The sequence below is a fragment of the Caretta caretta genome, chromosome 3, assembly GCF_965140235.1.
Source record: "Caretta caretta isolate rCarCar2 chromosome 3, rCarCar1.hap1, whole genome shotgun sequence".
Lineage (NCBI taxonomy): Eukaryota > Metazoa > Chordata > Testudines > Cheloniidae > Caretta > Caretta caretta.
The window spans coordinates 100,760,969-100,785,084 of NC_134208.1; the positions used below are offsets into that span (position 1 = coordinate 100,760,969).

Sequence of the window (24,116 nt, forward strand, 5' to 3'; positions counted from 1 at the left end):
TGCCACTGTAGGCAATCTCATCATATCATCCCCTCCATAAACTTATCAAACTCAATCATGAAGCCAGTTAGGTTTTTGGCACCCTCTGCTCCCCTTGGAAAGCTGTTCCAGAACTTCACTCCTCTGATGTTTAGAAATCAATACGTTGATAGCCAGTTTATATCCATTTGTTCTTGCATCCACATTAACACTTAACTCCTCTCCCTCCCTAATATTTATCCCTCTGATGTATTTATAGAGAGCAATTATATCTCCCCTCAGTCTTCTTTTGGTTAGGGTAAACAAGCCAAACTCTCCAAGTTTGTTAATGAAGTTATGCTAAAAAAGAATCTAACACAGAGGTGGGCAGTGCCACATCCAGCCCGCGGGACCCTCCTGCCTGGCACGTGAGGCTAGCCCCCAGCCCCTCCCCTGCTGTTCCCCCTCCTCCACAGCCTCAGCTCACTGCACCGCTGGCTCTGTGCTGCGTGGTGGCGTGGCTGGCTCCAGCCGGGCGGCGCGGCTGTAGTGCCGCCAGCCACCGGTGCTCCGGGCGGCGCGGCTGTAGTGCCGCCAGCCACCGGTGCTCCGGGCGGCGCGGCTGTAGTGCCGCCAGCCACCGGTGCTCCGGGCGGCGCGGCTGTAGTGCCGCCAGCCACCGGTGCTCCGGGCGGCGCGGTAAGGGGGCAGGGAGGGTTGGATAGAGAGCAGGGGAGTTCACGGTGGTGGTTGGGGGCGAGGGATTGAATGGGGGCAGGGATCCTGGGGGGGAAGTCAGGAATGAGAGGAGGGGTTGTATGGGGCAGTGGGAGGCAGTCAGGGTCAGGGGTTCCAGGGGCAGTCAGGGGACAGGGAGGGATGGAAGGGGCAGGGAAAATGGGATGGGGGGTGGGGACCAGGCCACGTCTGGCTGTTCGGGGAGGCACAGCCACCCCTAACTGGCCCTCCATACAATTTTGGAAACCCAATGTGGCCCTCAGGCCAAAAAGTTTGCCAGCCCTGATCTAACATTCTAGTAATATGAAACAACTCTTAGTGCTTACCTTCTGATCTGAGTTATCTTGAAGCAACAGGCCAAAATAGTCCTTTTCCAGTAAATTGAGCTGTTCGCACACCTTGTCAAATAGTACCTGGCCTTTAGCTCTTTTCTGAAAAATTTAAAAAAGCCACAAATGGCTGGTTAGCTTAATGAAAGTAATTATAGTTACACAATTCTAGTTAGGAAGATTCTAAATATACTGTACCTGTATAAACTGAATATTGAAAAAAAAATTATGTTTCCTAACAGTTTATTACCTCTTATTCAGAATCTTAGACTGCTATAAATATTTCAAACACATTGATAAAAAAATTGAAAACAGTTTTCACTTCTAAAAATTTCACCTTGAAAGCTTCGCAGACGAGATTATTAAAAATAGTCACTTAAAAATGGGTGCTATACATAGTAATAAAACTGAACTTGTTTTCATTTAACACACTTAACAACCAATTCCTGAAAGAGATGTGTTCAGAAATAATGGTAGATTTCAAGGCTACGGTATAGAGTATCATAGTAAGAGTTCAAACGACAGTGCTCTTATTCTTTTATCAGAAAGAGTTTCAATCTGTACATATGAAAATATTCACAAACTGAGAATAGGTTATTTTCTGCCATTCAAAAGGTACTATTCAACGTGATCCTGAATAGGCAAAATGATTAGGATTGCCCCAATCTTAGCGGTTTTTCAATCTTGCTGTGCTGTTGTCACATCATACCATGATACAATTATGTCTCATGCTGTACCTCTTTACCAACATCTGCTTTCACTTACTCAACCCAGAGAAAGTTTGAAGACTCTCTTTGCAAACTAGTAATTTAAGAACTATTTTTTTTTACTTCACTACCTTAAATTCAGCAAATGAGGTAGAAATGCAATAGGTCAGCAGAGCAAAACAGTACTTTGCCTAGCTGAGCTGCATCTATGTTTTTTAAACTAACCAAAGGCTGCTTGATATTCAACCAGAAGTTCCCCATGGTCTGTGGGGACAATATCTAGGGATGGCCCTGAACCCAATTGGCTCTTAGATGCTAAAGCCTTTAGGTGTCTTAATTGCCTTACATTATGCATGTGACTATGTAGTTAACCATAAGATCAAAGATGTGAGACACTGCAGGAAACTAATATCATCTACATTGTCTCAGCTTACCTCTCTCTCTCTCTCTTATAATGGCGGACCGGGTAATTGCTATGTAAATGAATGTAACTAGTTTACCTGTGTGCATAGGAAATAGAAGATTAACTTCAAAGCAAAAGTCCACAAATTATCTGCATTGCCTATTCTTCCTGGGAGGAAAGCCCTAATTTCTGTGAGGAGGTTTGTCAGCCTGCTGGAGAGCTATAAATACTGGACCTTGGGCATGATCCTTTTATCTCTAGTCTTCTGAACTTTAAACAGGGAAAGTTTAAGATACGGAACTGAGATCTTCCAAGTAGTTATTTAGAATACCCTGGAAAATGCAAGGAAAGACTTTATATCTAATCTGCCTTTGGGTTCTAACCTGTTGGAATAACTCTAAAGTTAAGTCACTTGCATGTATAGGATTCCTTAACCATTCAAAAGACTCTCTTCTTGTGTTTTATTAATAAATCTTTAGTAAGTTTGCATAAGATTGCAAATTTTATAGATAGATTATGTTGACCTGAGAGTAAGTGTGTGATCTTTTCGGATTGGTAAAATTTTAAGTAGTTACTGAAAACCCTATTCACCAATCACTATATTAGACTTGTTTCAGAGTAGCAGCTGTGTTAGTCTGTATTCGCAAAAAGAAAAGGAGTACTTATGGCTCCTTAGAGACTAACAGCTGTAGCTCACGAAAGCTTGTGCTCAAATAAATTTGTTAGTCTCTAAGGTGCCACAAGTACTCCTTTTCTTTATATTAGACTTGCTTACTTAGATGAGAGCCAAAGATTGGAATGGCTAAAGGGACTGGGTTTGGCTTCCTGTTAACCAGCGTGGTAATACAGAAGCTCTTTTGATACTGGTTCGGTTACTATCATAGATCAAACCACCAGTTTTGGGGGATTGCATGCCCTATTTCTTGCAGTCTGCCCAGAGTGTGGGATTCTTAGCAAGGGCCACTGAGACACCCAGTCACACACGTATAATTGAAGCCAGGTCACCATCCACTAACATGAATGACAGTTACACTTTCTACCATCTCCAGTTAGCAAGGCTACTTGGGGATGCCACTGTCAGTGAGGAATCTAGAAGTACTCCTAAATTAGGGACGGACTAACTGAGTATATACCTTCAATCAAAAGAGGTTGCACCATAGCTGCAAATTCCTCAAATATTTTCCTCTGGCCACCAGCATAACCTGTGTCTTCCTTGGGTTCATCTTCAATCACCTATTCTTCATCCATGAGCTGATCTCATCCAAGCACTCACTCATCTTGATAGCAGTGGTATTGTTTTGAATGGTGAAGAATAAGTAGAGTTGTGGGTGATCTCCATATTGCTGGCACTTGAATACCTGTCATCCTACCAATTCACCTAAATGGCTGCATGTAGACGGTGAAAAGGACTGGAGAGAGAATCGATCCTTGTGTGATTCTACAAGTGAACAGTCTACTAGCTGAGGTACAGTTTCCCATTACTATTTTTCAGGCACATCCTCTGTCAGATGCGATGCTATGGAAATATGGACTATTAAAAGACTACAGTACTGAGCTATTACAGATGCAGTAGGATCGTGGAATATTCTAAGACTACAGCTTTAGTTTTATAAATATTATATGTACCTTTATGGGCTAGTTAGTAAAAATAAATTGAGTAAAGTAATTGAGTAAGGTAAAAATGTTTCCAGAAGGAACTAAACTCAATGGAGGGTAACTAATGCAAATTGCCCAAATATAGACACAATGCAAGTAACAAGCCCTCTTGAAGTTTTGCTTCAGGTTCGTACTAGCAGACTGGTGTGCCTTGGTTGGAAGGCCTTGGGAGAGAAAGGACTTGAAACTGTATAGAACAACAGCCCTGACATGGGAAGAGTTTCACAGATACCATCCAAAAACTGACAGGCATGAGACTGTGTCCAACAGCATCAAGTCCTGTGAGAGGACTTCAAACACTTCAGATCTGCCAGGGTCTCCTTAAGGAAGATGGGTGACTCCTGGAAAGCCAGGCATGCATATAAGCTATTTATTATTTTCAGATAAATTATAATTTAAGAGAAAACATGCCATTCACCCTAAGGAAAGAAGAACTGTAGGTGCTGAACTGAAGTCAGACCTGCTGACACAGTCACAGTGAATTGCAGCCTAAGACCCTGACCTGGAGGAAGCAGACTGCAGAATTCCACTTAGAAAAAGGTGATGACTGGAGGTCAGACCTAAGTAGGAATACTTGTGGCACCTTAGAGACTAACCAATTTATTTGAGCATAAGCTTTCGTGAGCTATAGCTCACTAAGCTCATGCTCAAATAAACTGGTTAGTCGCTAAGGTGCCACAAGTACTCCTTTTCTTTTTGCGAATACAGACTAATATGGCTGTTACTCTGAGACCTAAGTAGGGTGCCCTTCAGACAGCCCCAAGAGAGTCAGAGGTGCATTTAACGCAGGAACTGATATACATCCTGCCACAAAGGACTTAAAAACATTTCAGTATTTTTCTGGATCCTTGCCACATGTGTTATGCAGGACAGTGATATCTAATAGTCAGTGTCAGTGCTGACTAGAGGTTCAGGAAAACAGATGAAAGTCCTCTGTCCATTGACAGCAGGAGAAGATCATCCTTCAGAGTCATTAAAGTGGTTTCCCTTCCCAGGTGACAAAACAAATCTCTGAACAGTTTAGCCTGTATAGAAATAATTTTTTTCAGTGGTTAAATGAAAATAAGAATTTAGATAATTTTATTAATTTCAAGATTTCTGTCAGATACTGTGTACACAGTAACCTGAGAATGTGTGTCATTTGACCAGACAGGCACTCCTAAAATAGTTTCTTTCCACAGAATCAAAATACTACAATCTGTGCAAATGACTACAGCTTTATCAGTTTTTCCCTATACCAGTGACTGGCAGTACAAACAAGGTACTTCCTTAAGCTTTTATAGTTGATAATTAAAAGCAGAGCTATGTTCTACTTGCTGGGTACCAGATTTTTGGCACAGGATTCGTTGCACTGGAGACAGCAGCAGACACGAGACAAAACAAAGAGGTTCAGACTAGTTTGCTTACAATATATAAACAGGGGTGGGGAGATTAGGCATTCAGCTTTTGGAAACTCTCTTTCAAAAGCTAAATACAATCTGTTGCTGGCACAACTGTACATGAGCGGCATGCAGCCTTACATTTTTTGAACTGAATCCTACATGCCTGTTCTGCTATTTGTGGCATTTATCAATGGAGCCAAAACATGGCATTTTTGGAGGCCTGGCAGTTTAAAGGAATTTTTGCATTTGCTTATCCTGCAGATTTCAGTAGACACCATACACCACTGCGATTCCACAGAAACGCCATCAGCTGTATATGTGTAGGCTCTTGTGACACTGAAGTTATTGTGTCTAGCAGACAGTGATAGAAAGCTCACAATATGTTCTCCTTGAGCTATGTATTTCACTATAGTTTTTGTACAATTACACTATACAAATACAAATGCCGATGAAAGAAAGGTATGCAGAGAACAAACAAAAATAGTGAAGGCATTGATTTCTTGGGAAGGGGGGCAAAAACAAAGCATATTAATTCAGGACTGCATTGTTCAGTTGACATCAGGGACTTTAAACTTCGCTAGAGTAAAAACTTTAAAAAGTACCCTACGAGTTTAAGATCCATTTTCAAATATGACTTGAGACTTAGGTGCTGCTGAATTTTTTAGCCTTGATCCTTAAAGACCGAGAGAACTATTTCCTCACCAATTTGAAGCAATAACTAAATTTTCCTAGTTTATCCTCAAATTTACTTGGAAAAAACTCAAGTATACTTTCTTCCAGATTGCATCCTCTCCAACATATACAACTGATTCTGACAAGCATATTTAGAGGAGGGAGAAGGATCTCTTGTAAAATCTGTCAACGGTTCATAGTAGAGAGGTTTTTGAAGTGTCTTATCCTGCTTTATAAAGAACACAGAGGAAACAACGATAATCTCTGATCTTAACTGACAAAACTGTACTACATGTAAGTTGCATATCAAAAGCACTCCTCTGGGTTACTTCATAGAATATCAGGGTTGGAAGGGACCTCAGGAGGTCATCTAGTCCAACCCCTGCTCAAAGCAGGACCGATCCCCAATTAAATCATCCCAGCCAGGGCTTTGTCAAGCCTGACCTTAAAAACTTCTAAGGAAGGAGATTCCACCACCTCCCTAGGTAACGCATTCCAGTGTTTCACCACCCTCCTAGTGGAAAAGTTTTTCCTAATATCCAACCTAAATCTCCCCCACTGCAACTTGAGACCATTACTCCTTGTTTTGTCATCTGCTACCACTGAGAACAGTCTAGAGCCATCCTCTTTGGAACCCCCTTTCAGGTAGTTGAAAGCAGCTATCAAATCCCCCCTCATTCTTCTCTTCTGCAGACTAAACATCCCCAGTTCCCTCAGCCTCTCCTCATAACTCACGTGTTCCAGTCCCCTAATCATTTTTGTTGCCCTCCCGCTGGACTCTTTCCAGTTTTTCCACATCCTTCTTGTAGCGTGGGGCCCAAAACTGGACACAGTACTCCAGATGAGGCCTCACCAGTGTCGAATAGAGGGGAACGATCACGTCCCTCGATCTGCTGGCAATGCTCCTACTCATACATCCCAAAATGCCACTGGCCCTCTTGGCAACAAGGGCACACTGCTGACTCATATCCAGCTTCTCGTCCACTGTCACCCCTAGGTCCTTTTCTGCAGAACTGCTGCCGAGCCATTCAGTCCCTAGTCTGTAGCGGTGCATTGGATTCTTCCGTCTTAAGTGCAGAACTCTGCACTTGTCCTTGTTGAACCTCATCAGATTTCTTTTGGCCCAATCCTCCAATTTGTCTAGGTCCCTCTATATCCTATCCCTACCCTCCAGCGTATCTACCTCTCCTCCCAGTTTAGTATCATCTGCAAACTTGCTGAGGGTGCAATCCACACCACCCTCCAGATCATTTATGAAGATATTGAACAAAACCAGCCCCAGGACCGACCCTTGGGGCACTCCGCTTGATACCGGCTGCCAACTAGACATGGAGCCATTGATCACTACCCGTTGAGCCCGACGATCTAGCCAGCTTTCTACCCACCTTATAGAGCATTCATTCAGCCCATACTTCTTTAACTTGCTGACAAGAATACTGTGGGAGACAGTGTCAAAAGCTTTGCTAAAGTCAAGGAACAACACGTCCACTGCTTTCCCTTCATCCGCAGAACCAGTTATCTCGTCATAGAAGGCAATTCGATTAGTCAGGCATGACTTGCCCTTGGTGAATCCATGCTGACTGTTCCTGATCACTTTCCTCTCCTTTCCTCTGCTTCAGAATTGATTCCTTGAGGACCTGCTCCATGATTTTTCCAGGGACTGAGGTGAGGCTGACTGGCCTGTAGCTCCCAGGATCCTCCTCCTTCCCTTTTTTAAAGATGGGCACTACATTAGCCTTTTTCCAGTCGTCTGGGACTTCCCCTGATCGCCATGAGTTTTTAAAGATAATGGCCAATGGCTCTGCAATCACAGCTGCCAACTCCTTTAGCACTCTCGGATGCAACGCATCCGGCCCCATGGACTTGTGCACGTCCAGCTTTTCTAAATAGTCCCAAACCCCTTCTTTCTCCACAGAGGGCTGGTCACCTCCTCCCCATGCTGTGCTGCCCAGTGCAGTAGTCTGGGAGCTGACCTTGTTCGTGAAGACAGAGGCAAAAAAAGCATTACATACATTAGCTTTTTCCACATCCTTTGTCACTCTGTTGCTTCCCACATTCCGTAAGAGGCCCACACTTTCCTTGACTTTCTTCTTGTTGCCAACATACCTGAAGAAACCCTTCTTGTTACTCTTAACATCTCTTGCTAACGGCAACTCCAAGTGTGATTTGGCCTTCCCGATTTCACTCCTGCATGCCTGAGCAATATTTTTATACTCTTCCCTGGTCCCAATCTTCCACTTCTTGTAAGCTTCTTTTTTGTGTTTAAGATCAGCAAGGATTTCACTGTTAAGCCAAGCTGGTCGCCTGCCATATTTACTATTCTTTCTACACATCGGGATGGTTTGTCCCTGTAATCTCAATAAGGATTCTTTAAAATACAGCCAGCTCTCCTGGACTCCTTGCCCCCTCATGTTATTCTCCCAGGGGATCCTGCCCATCAGTTCCCTGAGGGAGTCAAAGTCTGCTTTTCTGAAGTCCAAGGTCTGTATTCTGCTGCTCTCCTTTCTTCTTTGTGTCAGGATCCTGATCTCGACCATCTCAGGTTCCCATCCACTTTTGCTTCCCCTACTAATTCTTCCCGGTTTGTGAGCAGCAGGTCAAGAAGAGCTCCTCCAGCACTTGCACCAGGAAATTGTCCCCTACACTTTCCAAAAACTTCCTGGATTATCTGTGCACCGCCGTATTGCTCTCCCAGCAGATATCAGGGTGACTGAAGTCTCCTATGAGAACCAGGGTGTGCAATCTAGTAACTTCTGCAAGTTGCCGGAAGAAAGCCTCGTCCACCTCATCCCCCTGGTCCGGTTGTCTATAGTAGACTCCCACCACGACATCACCCTTGTTGCTCAGACTTCTAAATTTAATCCAGAGACTCTCAGGTTTTTCTGCTGTTTCATACCGGAGCTCTGAGCAGTCATACTGATCTCTTACATATAGTGCAACTCCCCCACCTTTTCTGCCCTGCCTGTCCTTCCTGAACAGCTTATATCCATCCATGACAGTACTCCAATCATGGGAGTTATCCCACCAAGTCTCTATTATTCCAATCACATCAAAATTCCTTGACTGTGCCAGGACTTCCAGTTCTCCCTGCTTGTTTCCCAGGCTTCGGGCATTTGTGTATAGGCACTTGAGATAACCCGCTGATCGCCCTTCTTTCTCAGTATGAGGCAGGAGCCCTCCCCTCTCACGTGCTCCTGCTTCCTCCCAGTATCCCACTTCCCCGAGGACTTTGGTCTCCTTCCCCCGATGAACCTAGTTTAAAGCCCTCCTCACTAGGTTAGCCAGCCTGCTTGCGAAGATGCTCTTCCCTCTCTTCGTTAAGTGGAGCCAGTCTCTGCCTAGTACTCCTCCTTCTTGGAACACCATCCCATGGTCAAATAATCCAAAACCTTCTCTCCGACATCACCTGCGTAGCCATTCGTTTACTTCCACGATTCGACGGTCTCTACCCAGGCCTTTTCCTTCCACGGAGAGGATGGACGAGACCACCACCTGCGCCTCAATCTCCTTTATCCTTCTTTCCAGAGCCACGTAGTCTGCAGTGATCCGCTCAAGGTCATTCTTGGCAGTATCATTGGTGCCCACGTGGAGAAGCAGGAAGGGGTAGCGATCCGAGGGCTTGATGAGTCTCGGCAGTCTCGCGAATCTTCGCTCCTGGCAAGCAGCAGACTTCTCGGTTTTCCCGGTCGGGGCAGCAGATAGATGACTCAGTCCTCTGAGGAGAGAGTCCCCGACCACCACCACCCGCCTCCTTCTCTTGGGAGCGGTGGTTGTGGAACCCCCAACCCTAGGACAGTGCATCTCATGCCTTCATATCAGAAACAGTACATGCCATAGGTAATTAAATCATGTGCATCATTTGCTAGTAGTATAACTTTTCACATCAGAGTCAAAAACTTTATATAGAAAATAGTATAATATGCTCTTCAATTAAATACGAGGCCCCACTTTGCTAGGCACTTTAAAAACAGAGTAGTAGATAGTCCCTGCTTCAAAGAGTTTACAGTCTAAATAGATAAGACAGAGGCAGGATGGGAGAAGGGATTTAACACAAGCAGAGTGACTATTGATGGCAACAACTTATGTTAGTTTCATGATTTTTTTTTTTTTTGGGAGTGAGTATTTAACAGGGGATAAGCTAAATGGAAAGAAAAGGGAAGGGGAGTGGGTGAAGGGGACAAGTCAGAAGAGAAGGGGGTCAGAGGGCAGGTGTGGCATGAAGCTGAGGTGAACAGACTGTGATGGAAAGCGAGGGAGAGATTTGAAGAAAACAGCAAATCAGTATAGGGCAAAGAAAGTCCAAGTAAAAATTGTAGACAGTTTGCTGAACGTCACTGCTTTGGCTCCTTGTACTCCTACTGGCTCCTCTGCAGTTTTCCCCAAAAGTCACACTGCGGAGTGGGGGAAAAGAGGCACTGCCCAGATGCTAATGTTCCCAGAGTGGAGGGGTGTTGCTACCTTTGCCACTTATAACCTATTGTGAAGAGATTGCAATTAAGGGGTCCTGTAAACTTTTGCTTGCATGAGTAGTCTATTCTTATATAAGTAGACACACAAAAGAATTCCTCATGAGTATTTAAAAATACTGGACTCAATCCAGCAAAGTGTACCAAATTTAACACTATTACAATTTTAGAAAATGTGGTATCCCACTAATAGAGCTGTGAAAATAACTCTGTTTTGCTGTCAGCTCCAAAAAAGATTGTAAAAAAATTGTTTGGTCTAGGTAGAACCAAAACCAACATTTTTGAAATCAAAAGCATCAGAAAAATTTTGTTTCAAACAAAACATTTTGCTTCAGGTATTTTTAACAAAAGCAAAGGAAATGAAGGTCTAGATTCATAAAATAGAGGAGGGAGTGCCCCTCTGATGTTTAGGTTACTGCATACTCAACTGGGATATGGGATACCCAGGTTCAAATCCCAGTGCTGGAGTACATCTCAAGTGAGCACAATACCCACCAGACTATAGCATATTCTATGATAGATCTCTTTAAATCTCTCCAGTTGAAACTCCACTTTTGTATAAAATACTTGAATAACCATTGGGCCAAAGTGAGTGAGTGAGAGAGAATGATTCTATACAATTCATGAAATATTTCAGTCACCCCAAATCTGCATTTTTTGGTGAAAAAAAGTTTCAGCTGAAAAATTTCACTCAGCTCTACTGAACAGAGCAGTTACTTGTATTCGTACACCAGGCTCCAGATTTTACAACTCCAAGAATCAGATTTTCAAGGAAACAAACAAAAACCCACTTATTGACTATTCAAAGGTTTCTGTTTTCCCAAGACTAAAGGTTTGTTTTTTTTCATTTTCCAGATCAGTGCAGTCTCATCACAAAATGAGGATCCAACTTTAAAGATAATGGCACCAACGTTATTCATGCCTTAAAACGCAACACATTCACAACACAGTCTGTTCTGTGGCATATTTTGGAAAATTATGATGTGCATTAAAAATGGTTACCCACCTTCTCATAACTTATTCTTTGAGATGTATTCCATACATCCATTACACTGTAGGTGTGTGAGAGTGTCCCATGCCCTGGTGCTGGAGCATTTTCCCTAGCAGTACCCACAGGAACAGCCCCGCCAACCATCAAGAGCCTCCTGCTCTAAAGCGAGGGTATAAAGGGTGGAGCTGCCCCCCTCTTCTTCATTTCCTTCACATCAGAAGCCTACAGTAGACTCTGATGTATCGGGAAAGGAAGGTGGATAGTGTAATGGATATATGCCACACATCTTGAAGAAAAAGTTACAAGAAAGAGAACTGTTTTTTCTTCGAGTGCTTGCGTACATATGTTACCCTGACAGTGACTCCCAAGCTCCATCGGGAGAGGGACTATAGGACTGCTCTTCCTACACTTCCATCTTCCCTTGAGGACGTACATCTGGTGAATATATGAATGGAAGACCACATCAAGGCCCTGCAGATATCCATAATTGGGACATGCGCCACAAATACTACTGGGGCCGAATGTCCTCTGATTGAAAGTGCCAAGAGTTTGTCAGGAGGTGTTATTGTGTTACCCCTTGGACATCGTAACATATTGTGATGCACCTGGTGACCCATTTCAAGAGTCTCTGCATTGGGATTGGTTGATCTCTCATACTTTCTGCATAAGAAAGAAAAAGCTGGGAAGAAACTTGAAAGGGCTTTGTACAGTGACTCTCAAAAAACGTCCAGTGTGTGAAACATCCTTGTGAGAATGTGGCTTTCGGAAGAAAACCAGAAGGTATGTAGACTGATTCAGATGGAAATCGCATACCACTTTTGAAAGAAACTTACGATATGGTTCTAAGCTGACCCTGGGCCTTGTAGAAATCTGTGTATGGCAGATCAGTGACTAATACATTCAATTTCTCCCATTCTCCTAGCGGAGGTGATGGTCACTAAAAGCTACCTCAGGTGCAAGAGTGAAGCCAGTGCTAAAGGCTCAATAGGAGGGCCCATCACAGCGGAAAACACTAAATTCAGATCCCAAGGAGTTGATTCCCTGTTCGGCGATTCCCTGATAGGAGTTGATTCCCTATCGAGACCTTTCAGGTATCTGGTTGTGATAGGGTGTGTGAAAATAGTCTTACCATCTAAAGATAAAGATAAAACACAGAGATGGCCACCAGAGACATCATAATGGAGCTGATGGCTAGACCTCATTCCTTAAGATGAAAGTCCAGAAATTGTATGAATCTTAGACTGAACCAGGGGCACATTATGGGAGGCTGTTGAGAGAGAAATTCTTCCACTTACTCAGACAAATAGTTCTTGTGGGAGGTTTTCTGCAGTGAAGGAAAACATTCTGGACTGCCACTGAGCTATGTGCCTCCTTCTGCATTCAACTGCTAATGAACCATGCCATGAGATGTAACACTTCAGGATTCGGGTGCAACACCCACCATGGTTCTGCGTTATGAGGTCTCTGGTTATCGGTAACAGCAAGGGGTCTGAGTGGACAGTTTGTGAAGATCTGAATACTAAGTCTGTCTCGGCCAGGCTCGAGCTATAAGATAAAGTTATTTACCTTATAGTAATTGGAGGCTCTATGAGATAAGTGGTCCCTATCAGTATTCCACTGCGGTTACTAGTACACTCCATGAACATGGTGAATTTTTTGGTGAAAGCAGTGTCTTTGGCTCACCTTGTGCCTCTGACAACAAATCATAGAAGATCCAAAGCAAAGAGGAAGGAGGGCGGGTAGTGCAATACACATAGGGACCACACATCGAAGAACTTCCAGTTACTATAAGGTAGTTGCTCTCAATCTTTCCAGGCTACTGTACTCCTTTCAGGAGTCTGATTTGTCTTGCATATCTCAAGTTTCACCTCATTTTAAAACTATTCGCTTACAAAATCAGACAAAAATACAGAAGTGTCACTGCACACTATTACTAAAAAACTGCTTACTTTCTCATTTTGTCTGTATGAAATTTCAGTTTTTATTGACTTTGCTAGTGTTTTTATGTAGCCTGTTGTAAAACTAGGCAAATATCTAGATGAGTTGATGAACCCCCTGGAAGACCTCTGCGTATCCCCAGGAGTATGCATACCCCTGGCTGAGAACCACTGCTATCAGGATCAGGTAAGTAAATTTCTTCTTCTCTGAGTGCTGGTTCCTATGTGTATTCCACTGTAGGCGAGTGACAAGTAGTACTCAAATAGGAAAAGGGTAAGAGACTGTAGGTGGCAGAGCTGAACAAAGGACTGACTTCAAAAGATGCATCAGCAGACGAGCTCTATCAAGGCATAGTGTCTTGCAAACATGTGGATGGAGTTCCACGTAGCTGCCTTGCAGATGTCAAGTAGTGGCACGGGCTTGATTGATGCCATAGGCATTGCTTGTGGTTACAATGGCAGTAACCATTGCCCTGGAAGACACATTAGCCATATCTACTGCTAATTGTAGAGCAGTCCTGGCAATCATTTTACTTTCCTTCGTGAGAGCCTGGAAACAAGCGCTGTCCTACTGGGAGAAACTGTCATGAATTTTGACTAGTTCAGGGAGTCGTACTTAGCCATTAGTACGTGGTAGTTGGCTGTCCTGAACTGGAGGCTAGAAGAATAGACCTTCCTTCCCAAGAAGTTGAGACACTTGCCTTTCCTATCAGTCGGAGTAGATTGGGGGTGTTGCTGCCTAGATCTCCCCGCAGTGGCCTAGACCACTAAATTTTAGGAGCAGGGGGAACAGAACAGAAATTCCTCCCCTTTGGCTGGGACACAGTACCAGTTCTTTGGCCTCTTAGGAGTAGGGGCACACAGGTAGCTGGGATATCCCAGACCACTCTAGCGCACTACAGGATAGCTGTTAATTTGACTAGAGCTTGTGGACTAAAGGATGCCCAAGAGCTTGTGCTGAAGATCCTGAATGTCCTCAAGAGGAATCTGCAACTTCCCAGCAACTCTGTGAAGAAGCTCCTGGAAATGCTTGTAGTCAATGGGTGGCAGGAATGGAGACATAGGAGTCATTGCTTCATCGGGAGACAAAGACTGCAATCTCATCAGTTCCAGTGCAACCACCGGATCTGACATTCACTCCTCCTCAGCAGGATCTGGGGGGCAGCTCTGGTTGCCCTCTTAGAGGAGAGGGAAGGGGCGACTGATACAACTCTGTAGGATGGTACTAGTCCCATGGCTCCCAGTGTGACCAACAAGATGGATTGAATGGGGGTTGCAGAGGTTCCCATGGCATGGGTACCAAGAGTTCCAAGGCAGGTGATGAGGTTGAGGATGGTCCCAAGCTGGTCTTGGTTTTCTGACCGGGAAGGTATGTAATGGAGGAGGGAATAATGGTTCATTGTGTCGTTCAGACTCTCCCAATGAGAAGAAATATGATTCCAGTTCTGATGGCAGTACCACCCATGGCACTGGAGAGAAATCACAGCCCAAAGAAGCAGTGAGAGACAGACTCCTCTCAAAGGCCAGCTCCTCTGGTGAAGTCATAACCTCATTCAAGAAAGAGGGACCTGATGGAGTGGGAACTTCATATCCAGGAAAGCGAAGATGGCCTCAGGAGAAGTGTAGGTCTCGGATCTTTCAGGAGAGAGAGAGAGAGGGGCCCCGTTTGCCTGAACCACTGGAGGCACTGTAGAAACAGTCTATGCTACAGCCACTGAAGACAAAGACAGTACTGCATGTAACCAGTGCTCTCAGTGATCAGTCTGTCATTGCCCGCAGATCCCCAGCTTTGGGTTTGAGGCACCAGTGCTGCCAGATTGTGATCCATTGCCAATGGAGCTCTAGTCTTCTGGCTTTCTTGTAATGCCTCTGAGACTTAGGACATACTAAGTTCTCTTGTGATGAACTTATAAAATTACTCGGCAAAGGCAGGGCTTGAATCCAACTTCTTCGAAGTGGTTTTGGAGAAAGACTTAGCCTCATGCTTAAGCAAATACTCCCTGCTCTCCCAAAAACACTTAGTCAAGGGGTCTGTGGGGATAGACTCTCTCACTCCTCAGTCAGACCTTGAGGCAGGAAGCACGCTCCTTGCAGAGTCAGGCTGATATACAGAGGGGTCCCCCAGCCTGGGTCCGATTGTGGCCTCATGGCCTTTTCCATTAGGTGCAACATAAGGCAAAGTTCTTGCACTTCCTGGGTATGGCTGGGGAATGAATGGTAGATACTGAACCTTGTCACGATGTGAGCTTCCCCAAGGCAGTACAAGCACTATTAGTGGTCATTGGTGACCAAGAATTGCGGGCAGGAAGCACAGTTTTTGAAGCCTGGGCATAGTCCAAGTCCAGCATGGGGTGGTGCTCCCCAGGTCAGGGAAAACAAAATCCTAAAGCTATGAGATAAAAACTTTCAAACTCTAGAACTATAAAAACTATGTATAGATCTCTAAATATACTCACAGATGAAGACAGCTGAAGCTTCGGACACTGGAAGTTCAGGCTTTGACCATATGGCAGTGAGAAGGAACTTGAGAGGCAGGCAGTCTGCCCTCCTCTATCTCCTCGGTCAGAGGCACCAAGCAAGCCAGGTCACAAACGTGGACAAGCAGACATGGCTTTCAAAATTCTCTGGCTCCGGGCGCATGTATACCCACAATGGAATACACATAAAGGACCAGCATTCAAAGGAGGAGGATCATTCTGCTATGATCTTGCTTGAGCTTGAGGATGACCCTGGGAAATCGGGATACTGGTGGGTATACATACAGCAGACCCCTGTCTCACAGGAACAGGAAACGATCTGCTGTTGATCTGGGGTTGTGACCCATCCCAGAATGGAACTGGGGACATGAGTCACATGTAGATCCTCCAACAGAAAACCCCCTATGAGCAACACCTAAGCTAGAATGTTTATATTGAGAGACCATCTGTGGTCTAAATTAGGGCTGTGTTGGTTAGTTAAATTTCAGTAGAATGATTGGTTAAGGTATAGCTAAGAATATTACTATATAAATTAGGGGCAAACAGGAAGTAAGTTGGGATTCGAAAATAAGGAAAAAGGAACTTGGATTTAAGCTTGCTGCAAGTTCACCCCAATAAATATCGAATTGTTTGCACCTTCGGACTTCGGGTATTGTTGCTCTCTGTTCATGCGAGAAGGACCAGAGAAGTGGGAGAGTGAAGGAATAAGCTCTCTAACAATAACATGCCCGCTTCTTATGTACAATGTCACCAGAAAGTGAGAACAGGCATTTGCATAGCACTTTTGTAGCTGGCATTATAAGATATGCTGAACATTCATATGCCCCTTCATGTTTTGGCCACCATTCTAATGATGCTCGTTAAAAAATAATGCATTAATTAAATTTGTGACTGAACTCCTTGGGGAAAACTGTAGGCCTCCTACTCTGTTTTACTCACATTCTGCAATACATTGTGTTATGAAAGAGTCTCGGATGATGACCCAGCACGTTTGATTTAAGAACGCTTTCACTGCAGATCTGACAAAATGCAAAGGTGGTACCAGTGTGAGACTTCTAAAAATAGATACAACACTCAACCCAAGGTTTAAGAATCTGAAGTGCCTTCCAAAATCTGAGAGGGATGAGGTGTGGAGCATGCTTTTAGGAGTCTTAAAAGAGCAATACTGCAATGCGGACACTACAGAACCTGAACCACCAAAAAAGAAAATCAACCTTCTGCTGGTGGCAACCGACTCTGATGATGAAAATGAACATGCATTGGGCCGCACTGCTTTGGATTGTTATCGAGCAGAACCTGTCATCAGGATGGACACGTCCTCTGGAATGGTGGCTGAAGCATGAAGGGACATATGAATAGTTAGCACATCTGGCACGTAAATATCTTCCGACACCAGCTACAACAGTACCAGGTTAATGCCTGTTTTCACTTTCAGGTGATATTGTGAACAAGAAGAAGGCAGCATTATCTCCTGCAAACGTAAACAGAACTTGTTTGTCTGAGCGACTGGCTGAACAAGAAATAGGACTGAGTGAACTTATAGGTTCTAAAGTTTTGCATTGTTTTGTTTTTGAATGCAGTTATTTTTTGTACTTAATTCTACACTTGTAAGTTCAACTTTCACGATAAAGAAATTGCACTACAGTACTTGTATTAGGTGAACTGAAAAATACTATTTTTTTTGTTTTTTTACAGTGCAAGTATTTGTAATCAAAAATATAAAGTGAACACGGTAAACTTTGTATTCTGTGTTGTAACTGAAATCAATATATTTGAAAATGTAGAAAACATACAAAATAATTAAATACATGGCATTCTATTATTGTTTAACAGCGCGATTAATAGTCAATTTTTTTTTTAAATCGCTTGACCGTCCTAGTCTAAATTCAAGGATGTGCTAGGCCATTCTGAACCCTTGGCAAGTGGGACACCCTGAAGGTGACAGCGCCGAACACAGAAATTCCACAATTTGACTGTCTCCGGAAGGACAGAGTGTCTGAACTGGCACCCCCTTGCTTGCTCACATAAAACACTGCTGTATTATGTCAGTGAGTATATGAATAATCCGAATTAGGGTCCCCCAGTGCCATGCAGGGCCCAAAGGCCCAGCTGAACAGAAAAAAGATCAAATAGTAAAATTTGAAATAAAATAAAAACTGAAGAAACAAAATACAGACGTTTAAGCATCAAGCAATGAAAAAGAGTATCACTAGGTATAACGAAAAGGAGTACTTGTGGCACCTTAGAGACTAACCAATTTATTTGAGCATGAGCTTTCGTGAGCTACAGCTCACTTCATCAGATACCAACAACCACATACCACACAACAGAACCACTAACCCAGGAACTTATCCTTGCAACAAAGCCCGTTGCCAATTGTGCCCACATATCTATTCAGGGGACACCATCACAGGGCCTAATAACATCAGCCACAATATCAGAGGCTCGTTCACCTGCACATCCACCAATGTGATATATGCCATCATGTGCCAGCAATGCCCCTCTGCCATGTACATTGGTCAAACTGGACAGTCTCTACGTAAAAGAATAAATGGACACAAATCAGACGTCAAGAATTATAACATTCATAAACCAGTCGGAGAACACTTCAATCTCTCTGGTCACGCAATCACAGACATGAAGGTCGCTATCTTAAAACAAAAAAACTTCAAATCCAGACTCCAGCGAGAAACTGCTGAATTGGAATTCATTTGCAAATTGGATACTATTAATTTAGGCTTAAATAGAGACTGGGAGTGGCTAAGTCATTATGCAAGGTAGCCTGTTTCCTCTTGTTTTTTCCTACCCCCCCCCCCAGATGTTCTGGTTTAACTTGGATTTAAACTTGGAGAGTGGTCAGTTTAGATGAGCTATTACCAGCAGGAGAGTGAGTTTGTGTGTGTATGGGGGTGGGGGGGATGTGAGAAAACCTGGATTTATGCAGGAAATAGCCCGACTTGATTATGTAAAGAGTTGTCACTTTGGATGGGCTAGCACCAGCAGGAGAGTGAATTTGTGTGGGGGGGTGGAGGGTGAGAAAACCTGGATTTGTGCTGGAAATGGCCCACCTGTTGATCACTTTAGATAAGCTATTACCAGCAGGAGAGTGGGGTGGGAGGAGATATTGTTTCATATTCTCTGTGTATATATAAAGTCTGCTGCAGTTTCCACGGTATGCATCTGATGAAGTGAGCTGTAGCTCACGAAAGCTCATGCTCAAATAAATTGGTTAGTCTCTAAGGTGCCACAAGTACTCCTTTTCTTTTTGCGAATACAGACTAACACGGCTGTTCCTCTGAAACCTGTCACTAGGTATAACCAAGTAGATAGCATTTGTGTTCCCTGTGAACAAAAACGTAAGACCACCGATGGAGGGGTAGTTTCAGCTTTTATACTCTTGCTCTGGAGCACGAGGAGTTCGGCAATGCGCAGGGCCATCCGTACAGATACCCCTAGGGAAAACTCTCCGAAACAAGATGTGTATGTCTATTACATGGTAAGTGTGTATGCAAGCACTCAAAAGAACAAATTATTTTTATGAAAATGCTCTTAGTTTGAACAAGCATGTCTATTCTTGTAATACCCTCAGCTAAGTAGCTGTAATGCATGCTCAAAATATATGAGCTAGATCCTAGTTCAAGTCATTATAAATAAAGACCTTTAAAGATAAAGTTAGCATATTCTTAACTATACTACAGTGTTCCTTTCTGCTGTTTCCCTAGTCTGATAGGTGATATTTTTCAAACTAATTTTAAGCTGTCAAATTCAGTTCAGAGAGTTTTTTTTTTTGGTAGATTCAGCATTTTTTAAAATTTAGACCTTCCTAGGGCAGAGAGGGAAAAAAAGCACATTTTTACTCAATCTTCATTTGCTTCAAATTAACAGCTATTATATAGCCAACACTTTATAGCATATTGAAATTATCCTATCCTCTACTAGAGTGTAGACAACTTAGACTCAAAACAAATAAAACCTCGCAAAATGATTTTCATCTGCAATAAGGCATTGCCTTCTCCTGCCCTAGAGACTGCAGTACTACAAGGAGCAAGGTTTCTATTCTCAGAGCAAGAATGACATTTGCATCATCCTAAAAAAGAACATGGATTTACACTTGAGCTCACACAATTAAATTACCAAGGAGGGTGTTGGTCAAAATAAGATAGTTTTCACAATGCTTCAAATGAACAGTTTCAATTCTGGTTCATAGACGTTACCTCATGCATTTTAAGATTCCTCTCCCCCTTGTTCATATCCCAAAACTATTAAAAGCCAATGGCTCTACATTCACATCTCCCAAGTATTACAAATACTTGATTGTAACTAAATTGTTTCATTCCTTTAACATTTTTTTTTAAATTTCATTACACATGTAAGCACATGGGCGCAATTATCTGTTTAAAACACTTGGCAATTGTTATTAAAATCTTTCACCACCATTTTGAAGACTTTTTTTGTTAAATTTTGCATTGTTATTCCTATAAATGAACTGAAAAATTGCTTTCAATGAAACTTTGTGACCATTTTAAGGTGTATAATATCTGAAGGTTGTTTCGACTCCTATTTCTCCAGAAGTTGAACTATTAGGAGACAGTTTTTTCCCCCCTCCCCTCTTTCTCTCCATATTACTGTGAGGAATTAAGAACATATGGATATTGTCATTAACAGGTATAGTGGTTTTAAGGTTAAAACATTAATCTACAGTGCTAACATTTTCTCTGCATACAACCCTTCTCCTGTTCTAACAATCTTTGAACTTTAGTGTCCTTTTTTGGTAAAGTAGATAATACTTGAATATTTAAGTCATCTACCCATGCCCGAATCATCTCTAGCCTCAAATACTGCAACCACTTTATCTTGATACCCACATGGTTTTACTCCAGTCTGTCCGAAATGCTACTGCTTAAGTCTTCCTCTCCTGCAAAAACCATATCACCCCCTCTGAATTCCTCCTTTGTTTCACTCCTACCCTGTATAACAATTTCAAACTTCTTGTTCTCACTTTCAGAGCCTTACACCCTTCTCCTGTCTACATCTTCTTACCTTATCTCTCAGTGCTTCCCCCCCCGCAACCCACCCTCTATTCTGCTAATAAGTTGGGCCTTGGTGTGCCTTCATTCCTCTTTGTTCCATTGCATCCCATTCCCTTTGCATGGAATAGTCTTCCAAACCCTCTTTACTAAGAAAATGCCTATCTGTCAAATACCTCCTAAAAACTAAAATTACCATGTCACCTACAAGCACAGAGTTAATTCATTAGGTTACAAGTTTGACAGAAACATCAAGATGCAGAGCCAAAACTAAACCTTCCTATTTGGAGCCCTTGTCCTTCCTTCCCCTGACAGCCTTATTTGCCAGGCAAATTTAGGTTGTGAAACCCTTGTGGGAGAGACTTGCATTATCTGTTCCTGAAAGCACATTGTAAAAGCCACCACTGTCTTGTCAAACTGGTGGTTTTTGCTCAGAAGAATCCCCAGGCAAAATGGCAAAAGGTACTTTTGGTTTTCCAAATCAGAATGGTGAAAGACTAGAAGAAATGTGCCTGGTACCAGGGCTCATAATTATTGGAACACTATTTCCACACAAAGATACCCATAAAGTAAAGATAAAGTTACCCTACAGTAACCATGTTTTTTTGAGCTGTGTCATTCACATATATTCCACTTCTGGGTGTGCATGTGCTCCAGGTGCATGAGATCAGAATCTTTTTGAATAGCAGTGTCTCTTTGGGTCACTTCTGTGCCCTGCATGCCTCAGGTCCTCCACAGCCAAGGTTATAAATGGGTTGGATGGATGCAACTGCTCTCCAGTTCCTTTGCCAAATGGAATCCATATGACCAGGACTTTGTAGTAATGGGGACAGAGGGTGGACCATGGAATACACGTGGACAACATATGGTATATGTAAGTAAATGTTCTAATATTCCACTTTGGTGGCTCATAAGCAGTAATTAATGACCCAGAGATGGGTGCTCAGATTCTACCGAAATAATGACAGCAGGCAGCTCTACCAAAGTGGGCATCAAATCTGGAGCCTAATACTAAGGAGTAGAGCTGAGGGAGGTGTGACTGAACTGCAGGTAACTGCTTTACAGATCTTCAAAAATCTGTAGAGAAGTTGTGATCTACTGGAATGGGCCCTAGCAAGTCCAGGTGTGTCCAAGAGGACTACTCTAGAGCATGTTCAGATGCTGCCAGGATCCATTTAGAAATTCTTGGGTGGAGACTGGTTAATCCTTCATCCTTTTAGCAGTGCTAGAGACAGTCTAGGAGAATTTCCAAACGGTTCTGTTCTATCCAAACTGTAGGAAAGAGCTCTGACAACATCCGAAGTGTGATGTTTGGCATCTTCTCAAGAAGTATGAGGTTTGGGAAAGAAAACCAGTAGGGGATCATAAGGTTAGGATGCAACTCAAAACCACTTCAGGGAAGAAGTTCAGGTGAGGTTTCAACATCACCTTGTCCTTGTAGAATACTATATAGGGAGGTCCTGCCACAAGGGCTGGATCTCCCCTATAAAGTTTACAGCTGCCAAAGAAAGCATTCTTCATAGATAGGTGGTATAAAGATCAGATTGCTAAGAGTTCAAAAGGAGGTATAATCACATCTGTTAAAACTGTGTTGTCCTCCTGGCTGGTGGGAAGACAAGAATAATCCCTTTGAGAAATCAAGCCTGTTGGGTGAGAGAAGGCACTGTATCCCTCCACAGGAGGAGGATAAGCAGAGACACCTGCCAGATGTACTCTTCTGGAACTAATCAGGATTAGTAAGTAATCTAGGATGACTACTGGAGACTCCAAAAGGTAGTACGTGAACCTTTTCCCATTTGCTGCATAAATTTTTCTAGTGGAGTCTTTTCTAATGCAAGCAAAGATGTCCTGGACTGCTAAAAAGCAAGATTTGTCTGTGGTTGTTAGCCACCCAGCATCTAATACAAGATGTGAGTCAATTCAGAGACCTTGCCACCATGCAAGTCAGCAGAGATATCCAGAAGGAAATAATGTCATGGATTGGCAGGACAGCAGCTGCATTCACTAACTTGTATGAAATTTGGTCATTGCAAATCTACATCTTAACGACAAAACTATGAATCCTTAACTCAAATGTTTTTACCTTAACATATAGATGTGAAATCCGAAAATCCACCAAAGGTATAAACAGACATCTAAAATGCCTGAGGCCATGTCTACATTCCACTTATGTCAGCAAAATTTATGTCACTCAGGGGTGTGAATATTCCACCCCCAAGGGACAAATTATCCCAGCATAAGTGGTAGCATGCACAGCGCTGTGTCGACAGACAGCTTCTCCAACCAACATAGCTACTGCTGCTCGTTAGGGGTGGTTTAATTATGCCAATGGGAGAACTCTTCCCCCGTCAGCATAGAGCAAATATACAAGAGATCTTACAGTGGCACAGCTGTACCACTTCAAGCTCTAGTGCAGGAATTCTCACAATAAATTTTTTGGTGGCCACACTCTTGCTGGTGGCTAGTTACAATTTTAATTAAAAAATTCCTAATTAAGTTTAGGAAAGACAAATAAATATGCACATATATATATGTCCAAATCATTGCAATTTATGTTGGGATTTTTTAAAGACTCAATAATAAAAATAATGTACACTTGTCTCTATTCTTTACTGTACCTAAACAGGATAAAAACACAAATAAGGTGCTTTGCACATTCTTGTCTTTTGTTGTTGTTGATTTTGCTTTTTTTTTTTTTTAAAAAAAAAAAAAAAAACGACTTGCCAGGGCTGAGTAAGTCTGCTGCTGTGAAAAATGATATTAACAAACATACATACAAATATTACTTTTCACAGCAGCAGACTTACTCAGCCCTGGCAAGCCCAGGGACAAATTAATCCCTGGATGGGGAGGTGGGTAGGGAGGCAGTGGGGGCCAGAGTTGATGGGGAGAATGAATGGGGGGGCCGGGGAAGGCAGGAGGGTCTGGGGGAGAATGGACGGGGGTGAGCCCAGGGCCGGAGCCGGTTGCCCACCAAACCAGGGAAAGTGGGGAACCCACTAGAAGCCTGCTCCTCCAGCATGTCTCCCCACAGAGGGGGGTAGGACCCAACCCCTTCTGGCGGCCTTGGGGGAGGAGCCACTGTTTTGCCCTCCTCTCCCATCATTGCCCAGGAAGCTGTGGCTGGAAGAAAAGCCCCTGGTGGCCACATGCAGCAACAGTGGCCACATTTGAGAAATGCTCCTCTAGTGTACACATAGCCTCAGGGTGGGACCAAGGGGTTCAGAGTGTGGGAGAGGGCTCCGGGTTGGGGTGCAGGAGAGAGTGAGAGCTCCGTCTGGGCAGCGCTTACCTCAGGCAGCTCCCAGAAGCGACCGGCATGTCTGGCTCTTAGGCTCAAGGGTGGCCAGGCAGCTCTGTACGCTGCCCCAGC

At 43.3% G+C, this 24,116-nt stretch overlaps 1 protein-coding gene across 16 annotated transcripts in view; it reads right to left on the reverse strand.

Annotated features, from left to right (window-relative positions):
* The window catches only part of EPB41L2 (erythrocyte membrane protein band 4.1 like 2), a 251,269-nt gene that overhangs the window by 93,626 nt on the left and 133,527 nt on the right, over positions 1–24,116 (reverse strand). For all 16 annotated transcript variants that reach the window (XM_048844567.2, XM_048844562.2, XM_048844566.2 and 13 more), the window contains exon 5: positions 1,023–1,127. In XM_048844567.2, the coding sequence (XP_048700524.1) occupies positions 1,023–1,127 (105 nt within the window). The remainder of the gene's footprint in view (positions 1–1,022; positions 1,128–24,116) is intronic.